Source organism: Sinohyriopsis cumingii, chromosome 15, assembly GCF_028554795.1.
Source record: "Sinohyriopsis cumingii isolate HCF-2022 chromosome 15, ASM2855479v2, whole genome shotgun sequence".
NCBI classification, from domain to species: Eukaryota; Metazoa; Mollusca; class Bivalvia; order Unionida; family Unionidae; genus Sinohyriopsis; species Sinohyriopsis cumingii.
The window spans coordinates 53,424,835-53,437,526 of record NC_142975.1 but is presented as its reverse complement, the minus strand read 5'-3'; the positions used below and the strand labels follow the sequence as shown (position 1 = coordinate 53,437,526).

At 35.5% G+C, this 12,692-nt stretch overlaps 1 protein-coding gene across 1 annotated transcript in view; it reads right to left on the bottom strand.

Annotated features, from left to right (window-relative positions):
- The window catches only part of LOC149781807 (trifunctional purine biosynthetic protein adenosine-3-like), a 96,516-nt gene that overhangs the window by 5,742 nt on the left and 78,082 nt on the right, over positions 1-12,692 (bottom strand). The window contains exons 17-20 of the mRNA XM_089935972.1: positions 10,895-11,005; positions 4,610-4,746; positions 4,160-4,277; positions 2,033-2,172 (exon numbers count right to left, since the gene is read on the bottom strand). Of these exons, the coding sequence (XP_089792098.1) occupies positions 2,033-2,172; positions 4,160-4,277; positions 4,610-4,746; positions 10,895-11,005 (506 nt within the window). The remainder of the gene's footprint in view (positions 1-2,032; positions 2,173-4,159; positions 4,278-4,609; positions 4,747-10,894; positions 11,006-12,692) is intronic.

Sequence of the window (12,692 nt, the reverse complement as noted above, 5' to 3'; positions counted from 1 at the left end):
CTTGCAGTCGAAAAAAGTGAGTTTTGAGAGCACTCTTGAATGTGATCACTGTGTCTTTGTGTTTAAGTTCAGTGGGCAATTCATTCCACGTTGCTGGGCCTTGGTATGCAAAAGAATGCTGTCCATATCACTTTGTTTTCATAGTGGGAATAATGAGTATACGATTGTCAGAAGAGGAGCATAATTATCTTGCTGGTGTGTACACATGGGTGAGATCGGATAGGTATGTTGGACTAGAGTCCAACAGTGAAACATAGCACAGAGAACAAATTTTGTGTTTGATTCTGGATCGAATGGATAGCCAGTGTAGGGTACAGAGCAGCAGTACTCTTAAGTATGATCCGAGCAGCTGTGTTTTGAACTTTTTGAAGTTTCTGGAGTAGATATTAAGATGAACCAGACAGAATTGAGTTACAATAGTCCAGCCTTGAAAGTACTAATGAACACACAAGTGTTTTAGTGGCATCAACTGAAAGATATTGGCGAATTGAGCTGATACGTCTCAGCTCAAGATATGCAGCCTTGCATATGTTCATGACATGTTGGTGCAATGTGAGAGTACTGTCCAGAGTAACACCTAGGTTTTGTACTGATTGTGTTAATTTAATGTTGATGTTGCTGATATTTATTGTTTGAGGTAAAGGATGTGAATGAGAACGTCTTTTTGTTGTGATCAGAATGGCCTCAGTTTTATCATCATTCATCTGCAGCTTGTTACATGTCATCCATGATTTCACATTATAGATGCACCTCTCTACACCTTGGATGGTAGCATCAACTTCAGTTGGATGGCTAGATTTGTATATTTGGGTGTCATCAGCATACAATTGGTGAGACACTGGATGATGATCTATGACACTTGAGAACAAATGAGTGTACAGAATGAAGAGAACAGGTCCATGAACAGACCCCTGTGGAACACCACAACCTAGATCAAGTGGGGTCTAGTGTATTTCATTTGCAGATACAATTTGTATCCTGTTGACCAAGTAGGACTTGAACCACAGTAAGGCTGTATCATGAATGCCAAATACATGCTGGAGACGGTGAAGTAACATATCATGGTCTTTTGTGTCAAAGGCTGCAGACAAATCAAGGAGGGTGAGGACTGTAATCTTTCTGCCATCCAAAGCAGAGAGAATATCATTAACTACTTTCAGAAGAGTAGTTTCAGTACTGTGGCATGGGCGATATGCAGATTGTACATTGCTAAAAAGACTTTTTTGAATTCAGATGAGATACAAGTTGGGATAGAACCTTTTATAAGATTTTTTATATGAATGGGAGATTAGAAACTGGGCAGTAGTTCTTTAAATTGTTGGTCGAGGGTTGGTTTCTTGAGCAGAAGCTTTACAATGGCAGTATTGAAAAATGATGGGAATTCCCTGGATGAGAGAGAGGTATCAATACTGGATCTAAGCACGCAAGCAGCAGTGATGTTGGAGTTGGATCAAGTTCACAAGACTTTGGTGCATTCTTCATCACAATTTGTAAATACTAAATCCATAGAGACAGTTTCAAATGCAGCTGATGGTTGCTGCTAAAATTCTGTATCCCAACTGTATGGTGACGACGAATCAATTGAAACTGTGTTGTCAAGCTTATCTCAAATGGTTTGTACTTTGTCACGGAAGAAATTAGCAAACAGGTCCAGAAGGTCGACTAGAGAAAGGGTAGTTCTAAATGGTGTACATTTGTTCTTGACATTAGCTTTTTAGTAATCTCGAAGATCTCGTTGCAGCTGGAACTTTCCATGATCTTAGTACTGTAGTGGTCTGATTTTATTGCATGGACTGTTTGTGATGTTCTCCTTAGCAGCTTCATAGATTTGCTTATGAATAGTGAGTTAAACCCCACAACAACAACAACAACAACAACAACATAATGTATGGGGAAATATTAAGTAACATCCTCACTTAAGTCTAACGTCGGTATATAATAAAATGGCATATTTTGGTCTACAGCTGGACCATCCTATAAATATAATAGAACAGGTCAATACAATACAAAACAGAGATTCATCTAGACTCACAGCTACAAAGTGCACTGTACAGCCAGAGATCCTAACATGAGCACCAAGTGCCTGCTCCACGGCATCAACTCCTTTGAAGGAAGGAAGGAGAGATGGATGGACATTCAGCATGTGTCCAGACCATTTACGAACAAATCCACCTGCAGAGAAAATTAAGAATACAAGTTGCAATTACACCTGAATATAAAAGAAGTGCAAATAGTTCAAGCTGACACATACTGCATTTAAGTTTCGTTTACATCCCATCACCTGAATAAACTATGGCAAAAGAATTTTCCATACACGATACATTGATATTAGCTATCAGACATGAACCACAGCATCTGATAATGCCTGTATATATATATGTATTTCTGTATAACTCATATGCCATCAATTTTATAAACATTTATAAGCAATAATTTAAACTAAGCTATTTGCACATGAAAATGTTGCAACCTTACTAAGTATATCAGTCTATAACAGCATAAAAAGAGACTATCTGGTCGGTAGTTGAACAAAGAAACTCAACCAAACCCAGTAATATATGAAATGGAGGTTAGTGACTTTAGTTTTATGGTTTAACAGACATACATTCAATTATCTAGTCCAATGATTCTAATATGAACAGAGATTAAGAAATAAACTTAAGACAACATTTAACCAAATTCAGTAATGAATGAACTGTGGGTCACAGTGACCTACTTTTGTGTGTGTAGTACCTATCAGGATATGCCAACTCACTAAGTTTCATGACTGCAGACAAACTATGTATACATTGTCTAAACAAGAGTACACACTACATGCCTATCCCATGCTTAACAGTCCTATATATAGATAACTGAAATTATTGTGTATAAACCATTTTTCTTCCTACAGATGGATTTACCGTGATATTTGCCATTCTAACCCTGAACTGAATAGGTTTCTCCCTTACCCATAAAGCAAGACCGCCAAGCAATCCATAAAGTTGGTGAAGGTCTGTAATGCAGAACTAATGTTATTGTGCAGAAACCATTTTTCTTCTTTCAGACCATCAACTTGACCTTTGACCCCAAAATCAAAAGTAGATTTTGTTACCCAGGTGCAAGACATCTGCAGAGTTTGGTTTCAGTATGAGTGTGTCTGTGTGTGATTAGGATTTTCAACGTAGCTTTAACAATTTTTCAGTCATATCGCTACAATGTCTGCAGTGGGGCATCATGCCGCAGACAATGTAGAATGATGTCCCACCCAGTCACATTATCATGACACCAGGCTGACCAGTCCTAACACTAACCCTTAATTCTGAGTGCTTAGCGAGGCAGCTGTTAATACCATTTTTTATAAGTCTTTGGTATGACTCAGCTGGGGTTCAAATCCACGACCTCCCACTTCGAGGTGGATGCTCTAACCACTAGACCACCAGAGCGGTCAGTATGTCATGTGGAACCAATGTTATTGTGCAGAACCATTTTACTATTCATTCAATGACAGTGACCTTGACCTTATGACTCCAGAATCAATTCAGATATACCTTACACCAAATGCAAGACATCAACTAAGTTTGGAACCACATATTATGAAAAAACTTGTTGTGTAGAAACCATTTTTATTCTTTCAGTCAGAGCGACCTTGAACTAAGAACTTCTCAGTGTGAAATTGATAACCCCAAATGCAAGTTATCCAAAAAGTAACTTGAGACTGCCGAAAATTCATTTTGTGTTAACCTTCAGTCACATTAAACCTGACCAATAACCATTTGACCTTGAAATCAAAAGGTCCTTTTCTACCATAAGTGCAAACTATCCACAAAGTCTGGTGGAAGTTATCACGTGGAACCAATTTCTTTCTTTCAGTCACAATGACTTGACCTTTGGGTTTTGAGCAGGATAGAGATTTTTCTTTACCATAAGAACAAACTATCCAAAAAGTCTGATAATTGGAGATGGTGAAAAACTATAGTTATAGTGTGGAAACCAAAAAGGTAACAGACAGATGGACAGACAGAAATCAGAACATAACACAATAGCTCTCCTTATTTTATAGGGAGGAGCTAAAAATGACAGAAGTACAAAAATGAAATCGTTCCTGAAGAAATTAAACAAATAATTCTTTGTATCTCAGAAATTTATTTAAGACATATCAGAAAAAAAGCCAAATGTTCACCTGTAAGAATTCTCATGAATCCTGCAAGGCAAACTATCTCGACACCAGCAGCCATCAAAGAATGGTGAAGGGCATCATCAAATTCTTCTCTGTTCTTGTAATCTTTGTGGTTTATCACCTGAAAAAAATTTATGAATGCCATCAATCATGAGGCAGAGTTTCATATAAAAACATGGATAATTACTTTATGAATATAATACAAAAATATCAGACCATCATATCAAAGCAACTGTTTTAAAAAATCCAACTAAAAGACTCCGAAAACCTTTTTATGAAGCATTCACTGTATCAAGAAAGATTTGAGTCAATATGTTTCACAGATATGTTGTAAAACAATAAGCAGGTACAGATGTTGTGTTGTGCCAGAAAAGTACTGGTTACAAGATGAATGCTTATTTACATTAATTAGCACACACAGTTTTGTCTTAAGCTGCTCTTCTTGTTTCTCACCTTGGTCATAATGCCCACTTTCTCAGCCCTCTGAAGACCCTGTACACCCGGCTTGTTGGAAATAACCAAGACCAGCTCTGCAGCACTGTGATTATGAGGATCCCTTGTGTAGTCAATCAGTGCTTGGAGATTAGTGCCTGTTAAGGAAAGTAAAAGTCCAATTAGCAGTACTTTTTTTCAAAATAAACTAATGCAAGAAATCTTAATAAACTAAATTCAGCTAACTATTATCATGCAGTTCTATCAATGTTGGAAGAAACAAAATTATGTACATTCACAAATATCTTGGGCCTATCTAATAAAAACTGATCACTGATCAAAATTCACCAAGCTGGACCCCACCCCCAATTCACAACAGATCATCAAAGTGCAATATTAAATTTCCATTAGCATTTGAAACCTAGATATATATTCGGAAACAGCCAGTTAACTGAGTCTCTGAAAATAATTACCTCAGAAAAGTTCAAATGAAATTAGCAGCTGCATTTTGAAGCAAATTGGCTAAATGCAGCTTAATATAATTTTTGTAATTTTTTGTATCCTCTAATATTTTTGAACCTCATGTATCCATGAAAATCACAATTAAATGAATCATTTTTTGGCACACAGAACTTTAATTTTTCATCTAACCCTTAATTTTTTTAAATACAATTTTACAAGTTCGAGTGAGAAAAAGGATTGAAAGTACAGCAGATTTTTTTATTGCAATGTGTTGTATTTGAATCGGGAACTGAGGTTTGCATTTAAAATAATTTTAAAATATACAGATCGATGCTTTCTGTTCAACAACCAAAGTATTGTTTGTGCAGTACATGTTATAAATAGTGATTAAAATTGGATTGGATATGTTTTTAGTTGAAGAATCAGATAATAAAATAGGAGTTTAAGAATTAAAGGATCACCGTTTATAATCATGTAAAACATCCTCTGATTATTCATTCTTATCTGATTTTTTAACTGCATATTTTTAATGTTTCATATTTAAATTAAAATGTCCACATTTCAAACAGCATCGAAAAAATATCACCTCATGAACAGGATACATCATGCAACCAATGTTACTGTTTGCTAAGTACAGTGTGACCCTGACATAACACACCCTGTGATAATGCGAATTTGGATATAACGCAGTTATGGTGTGGCTAACCAAAATTTTGCATATTCATTCGCACATGAAGAAAAAAAAAATTCTTTCAAAGTACATGAAATAGTGTACAAAAAATTATTATTATTTTGGGGAAGAGATTACTTATCAATTTGAATATAATACGATTGTGGCATGGTTCCTGAACCTTTAAATACATGTACGTGTATTTTTCTCGTACCAGGAAAAAAAATATTTCTTTTTAAGTACGAGAAATGTGTGGACAAGTTTTATTATCATTTCGGGTAAGAGTTCACGTATGAATTTTAGTATAATATGATCATGGCATAGCTTCTGAAATTTAACAATTTCACCAGTTTTTTTAAGTGTTATGCCAAAATAAACATTATCGGAAATGTTACTTATTACTGATCCATGAGTAAAGCCAGCAAATGTCTTTCTGATTGTTTTGAATGTATCTGTATACAATCGTTGCTCAAACAATAGCCAACATGTGTTTCTTCTTGAACTGCATACACAACAAAGCAGCAGACAATGCGGTGGTTGATAAAAGATTCTCACAATTTATTAAGGGGCCCTGAGTGGCGAGTGGTCTAAAGCGCTCTCTGTTACGGATCACTGCCATCTCACCTGTCTGCATGGGTTCAAGTCTCAGATTCAGCCAATGTGGGTACGTGAGAAAGCTTGCCAGTAGCTTCTCGTGGGTTGGTGGTTCTTTCCGGTGTTTTCCTGGGTCCTTCTTCCACCATTAACACTGGCTGCCATGTATAGCCTTTCATGTGCAGAAAAATGGCGTTAAACCCCAGAACAACAACAACAATTTATTAAACATCAAAAAATGAAAGCCGTCAACATGTCTGCTGGGCTTGGTGGTGTTATTAAATACAATCAGTTGACCTGTAAATAATGTCCGCCATATTAGCTGGAAACTGAAAGGGTATAAAAATTGTACATGCGTTCCACTTAAAAGAATTTATAAAGTTGAGTCATGACCATTGCAGGTCTACTGCACTAAGTTCTCGGGATTTACATGTGTATGGTGTTTGCTTATGAACTCATTATTAATTTCCTATTTTTGATAAAAATATTTTATCATTATGGAAAACAAGTTCACAAACGTAACTCGTTCTCTGCACTTTACGCAATGATTAGTATAGTAGTTTTCACATGTTTCTTTTGATATTCACAAAATCTGAAGTAAAAAGCTATATGCATGCTGACAGCAAGTGTTGATTGTTAATTATTCTTGCTGTAGTCTTTTAAACAAATAGGCGTACAATCATTAATTATTGGAAATTTACAATGGATAAATGTACACGGAAACGCATACGAGAAAATATTAGCAGCATGGAATTTGTACAGACACCGTTCATAGACCCTGGAACGTAATGAACCATATGCATGCTTCGTGTTTCTTAACCTAAATCTGTCTGCAATTTTTAAGTGGAATTACACGCATTATGGATTAACCTCATGCCATGATGGCACAATAGTAAACAGTGTTGATACTCTATTCATCTTATACATTAGATTACGTATATGTGCTAATGAGTAATTCTCTGAAAACAGTAAAATACAGTGAAACCCTGCATTAACACGACCCCACTATTAACACAATCCAATTTTTTGGACCCCAATTAATGCATTATATCGGGGTTCCACTGTATATGCCTCATCTAATCCCATATGAAAAATATAAATATCTCTAAATTTCAGGGAAGTTTTAAATTGGGGCAATGAATGATAAATAGGATATTAAAAAAAGAAAACAAATCACTATTAATAATCATAATGAGGCCATTTATCATCACATTATGAAAGGGTAATTATTTTGTGAACAGAGTATCACCTCTCCTGTTATCTTTATTGGCAAGAAAACATAACTGATGTCTCTCTTCTTTTCATTACAATATCTACTGGCAGCAGGGCAAAAATATAGCTTTAAAGGCCATCTGCATATTATTTTATAGTTGAAATCTATACTGCTTTTAAAATAAGAATTTTTTTTAAATTTTGTTTAAAAAAACATGCACAGTATTTTTATGTGTCAACACATTACGGAAACCTGCCAGAATCAGTATATTGGGGAAACGTAATGTTTACCAGTACAACCACTAATGTGATGGTGCAAGGCAGATCCATTGTTAAAGCAACTAACACATACACATCAAGCTGTTAATTGGTTACCTTATAGCTGGAATATATTGAGGCCAAACGCGGGAAGCATGTATTTTGAGGTGTTATCAGTAATAAAGGAATACAAATTGGTCAGGATGTCTTCTGAACCTTTGATGAAATTAACTTATCATTGCCAGAAGGGAGACCGAACATAATAAATTATTTTCACAGACACACTATAGAAAGTAGTGATTTTTTTGGTCAGGTTTAATTGTTATTGTATTGTTAAAGATGTTTTATGAGGAATATTTAAGGGAAGCTCTTGCAGTTTTTGTTCAGTTCACGGCAAAATGCCAAAACATATGATTTCTCCCAGTGCAAAGAAACAACTGGCAAAAGAAATATTACAAGTTCTACTGTGCACGGATAGAAGTTTTCACCATGTGCAGGTGAGTAGTCCTAAGTTTGCACTGTGTTTCAAACATATATATTACATGCCATATTTACAAGAAAACTGTAATCTATATATTCCATGCCATATTTACAAGAAACTGTATGAGAAATATGTTTTTGCTACTAACATGAATCTGCAGCTGGCAAAAATTCTTTTCAAAATGGTCAAAATTCATATGGATTAGAACCAGAATACAAACACAAAACATCATGATAAATTATTTATATACAACACTTGCTTCAAACTAGTCTACATGTCTTACTTAAGCCACATGTTCATTAAGTCCACCAATTCTACAATGAGCATGACAAAATGGTCAATCCATGCTGTATTAAATCACTTCCATATTCTTTTCAAATTTGGAAAGCAGTGTCAAAATTTGTCCTTTTTCTGATCTGGCAGGATTTTGATGTTTAAAAATATCAACCTGCCCTAACAATTTTCAATCTCATAAAATCTACACATTATACAGTAAAAACCTGTTTCATTGAACATATATTACCATTTCTTTTTTTCTTCACAACAGACTGGTCTGCTAAATAAATTTATTATCAATATATGTATCAGTCAGGCAAAGTTTCAAATTAAAGAAACCCACCTGTTTTCTTGGAAATGTGTCTTATACAGTTGCTATAAACAGAAAAAAAGGAAAGGATGTGTAGGTCATTGATCAACAAATTCACTCTCATGTATCTGACACAGCTGCCTTCCTTTTTTTAAATATTCTCAAATTTATATGATGAGTGAGATTAAAGAGATGATAACAAATATAACAACTTTTTGTTGCTATACTTTGAATTTTTAATGTACCAGAAAAAGATATACAAGCAAGTTTAAGACATACACCACTCCCTCGATAACTCGCGCCCTGATAACTCGCAAACCCACTTATAATGCGGTGCCAGGCATGGATCCCCTTTTTTAAACCCGAAAATACTAAAAAATTGTATCCCTATTTGTTGAACTTGAAGAAAATCGTGATCAAAATTGGTAATGGAAATTTTGATGTATCGCTCGTTTTATCATTGAAAACGGTAGATAGGACCTGGAAATTTTAATCAACACTATTAAATATCAAATTTAAAAACAACTCATACAATTGTTTACATTCTCTTTCCAAACGACATTCCTAGTACACCGCAATTAATGATATGTAAGGAAATTTCTATCAATGAAAATGTTACTTACACTGAGTGGAGGCAGTACATTAATAAATAAATACAAATTAAATAAATTTTTTATCAATTGAAATTAGTGTCTAGTTCCATCTTTTAGTTCCTTTTAAGTGTAATCATCATAAGTACAATGTGTCCTCTTTTAATTAAATGTAAAATTCGTCATTCTACCCTAACAGCTATGTCCGCGAGCGTTTCTCATAGAACCTAATTAAGTGCCGATCATGTTTTGATAACTGACTTGCAGAAGTATTTGTTGTATTGTTGCACTGAATTAAAAGCTGGCCTCCTTTATATTATCATGTTAATTATGTCTTTTGGATAATAAAAAAAGGAGGTGGAATAAAAGAAAAGGTACAAAAATTGGACTAACTTAAAATCTAGCGGATTCAGTCGTATGTCGGCTGAACTCACTTCATTTGATCAATCGAACACTGTAATAAATGTTATTGTGTATGTAACAGACTACCATAAACTAACCGACTCTTTCATAACTGTGATCAAGGATAACAAGGCAGCAAAGTGAAAAGAATACTTCGTAAAAAAAAAGAGCTTGATTTCACAGATACGGACCATTGTGGGCAAGCAAGTTTTAGAGAATTCTTGAACTGGCATTTAGAGATATCCTCAGGGATGATAAGAAATTTCATTATTACTTCCAATGAAATCAAAACATAAATATTGTACTAACTGAACAATAAATAATTGAGTTTCGATGTATACGTGTCACGAAATAAATGTCGCGTGTTCTTGAAAAAAAATGAATCTTGCTTGGTGGTGTATCAACAGTTAGTCTAGTTCCCAGATTGTGGACTACTGATTTGGCAAGATACTATTATATACCACTACGGGAGCCAGACTCATCAAGAAAACAAAAAGCAGTGATATATTACACAGAATTTTTGCGTACACATGATGGTTGTTCAAACCATATAGAACGATCTTTCATATGCTGGATATTTTGAGAGAAAAAATGTTATTTAAACAGAACAACTTCATTAGAAAAATCACATTATTAAAAATTATTATCGACGTGATTGCAAAATGAGGATTCAGTCATTAAACAGCCCAGTTCCCTACCCACCCCCGTTTTCTCGATGTCAAAGTGATTTTTTCAATTTCTGGAGGTCCCTCGGTAACTCACACCTCACTTTTACAGTGCGGTCTATGTTTGTGGACCCCGTTGTGCATGAGTTATTGAGGGAGAGGTGGAATTAGGTTGAAAATAAAAACTAATGATTCCTCAAAAGTGAATGGTAGCCATTTATGTCACAGCACCTGAAAATGGATCTAAAAATGAAACTTAAGTATGGTGTGAAGGAGAGATGGATGAACAAATGAACTGGGATAGCATTTTATGCTCCCAACCAATGTTATGGTGGAGTGTATGCACGCACACACACACACACACAAAGAACTGATACACCACCTACCTGAGCCTGAGATAAGTACTCCAACCCTCTTTTTGCGACTGACCCCAGGTACTTGTCTCCAAGACTGTACTAGGGCAGACTGTAGATTCTGGATGACTACTCTCTGACCAACTAAAAGGCAATGAAACAAGAAATCAATGATGTGAAATTGTTTCCATCCATTTCAAATTCTCTATATGTAACTAGTTAAACAACATATCATACCATTATGCAAATGCCTCTAATGACATGACATAAAAGTAAGTTAGGCAAATGCTGATGTCACTATCCATTTAGGAATGAAGATTTTTAGTATGTTCAGAATGGTTGCCATACTTTACGTCAGACTGGCACCAACTACATTCGGGTCCAACTAGGTATCATAACCCCATGTCATTGTGACTTTTCAAGATAGTGTGTGATTTTGATTTTTAACATGGCTTTGAAAAAATTTCAGTCATATTGCTACAGTGTTTGCAGAGTGGCAGTTTATAGTGATGTCTAGCACTGGGGCATCATGTCACAGACATGCAGCATGATGTCCCACCCAGTCACCTTATCCTGACACCAGGCCGACCAGTCCTAACACTAACTTCTTAATGCTGAGCACCAAGCGAGGCAGCAGTTAGTAACATTTTTGTAAGTCTATGTTATGACTCGGCCAGGGGATTGAACCCATGACCTCCTGCATCTGAGGCGGATGCTCTAACCACTAGGCCACCGGAGCGGTTCATTTTTCAAGACAGCTGCCTGCCACAGTAGATCAGCACAATGTCTTATTTAGCACTAACCAGACAACAAGAAAGTGAAACCCGAAAAATGACACAATTTTCTATCAGGGACAAATAAGGATAAAGATTTTCCAAATGGCTACTGTGGTCGACATACTGAAAATCACATCTGCAAATTTTTTATTCAGAACCAACCAGACAAGTTTTCTGGTGAAAACCAATACTGATGCCACTTTCTGTTCAGATCTGCACAATTTTATTTTATATGACCAACACAATATCTGGACTTTTTGTGAAAACCCCCAAGTTAATACAGTGGTCAACCCTCTGCACCAGCAAAGTTACCTTACAAGAGAGGTGGCAAGTATATGCATACATGCCAACACAAGAGCTACAAGCATAAAAAGTGACGAAAAAAATGCAATATGGGTTATAAAGTGTGATCATCTATATATTACATGCCAGAATAACAGTACCTATGAAAATGATACATTAGTTTTTGCTACTAACCTGGTTCTACAGCGGGTCAAATTTCTTGTCACAAAAAAGAGCAAAATCCAGATGGATTAAAACCAAAATCCTAACACAAAACATACTGAAAAATTATTTATATTCAGCACTTACTTTAAGCAGTCAACTTTCACTGAATGGTTGTGAACTGGAATTCTGCAACAAGCATGATCATTTGATCAGAGTGCTGTATTGCATTGATATTCTTATTTTAATGTTTGAAAGAAGGTGTTGATATGTCCTTTTTTCTGATCTGACATGTTTTGTAGTTTGAAAAGATCCATTATGTTCTAACATATAAACTGCACACCATCAAGCCAACCCTAGAAGAATAGACTCGTTCCTAAAGAACCATGTGTAGGGAGGAGGTAGTCATTGCAAGAAAATGAATCAGTCATACGCATAGAACCCACTCCCACATACTAAAAGGCAAAGATCCACCAGAGTGCATTTCTTGCAACGAACCATTCACTGTTAGACACCTTACGATAGAGTGTTTCAACCTGCAACCTAAGTGCAATCAGTATTTCAATGTGCATAACATGAAATAACTTTTTGATACAATAAACATCACTTGT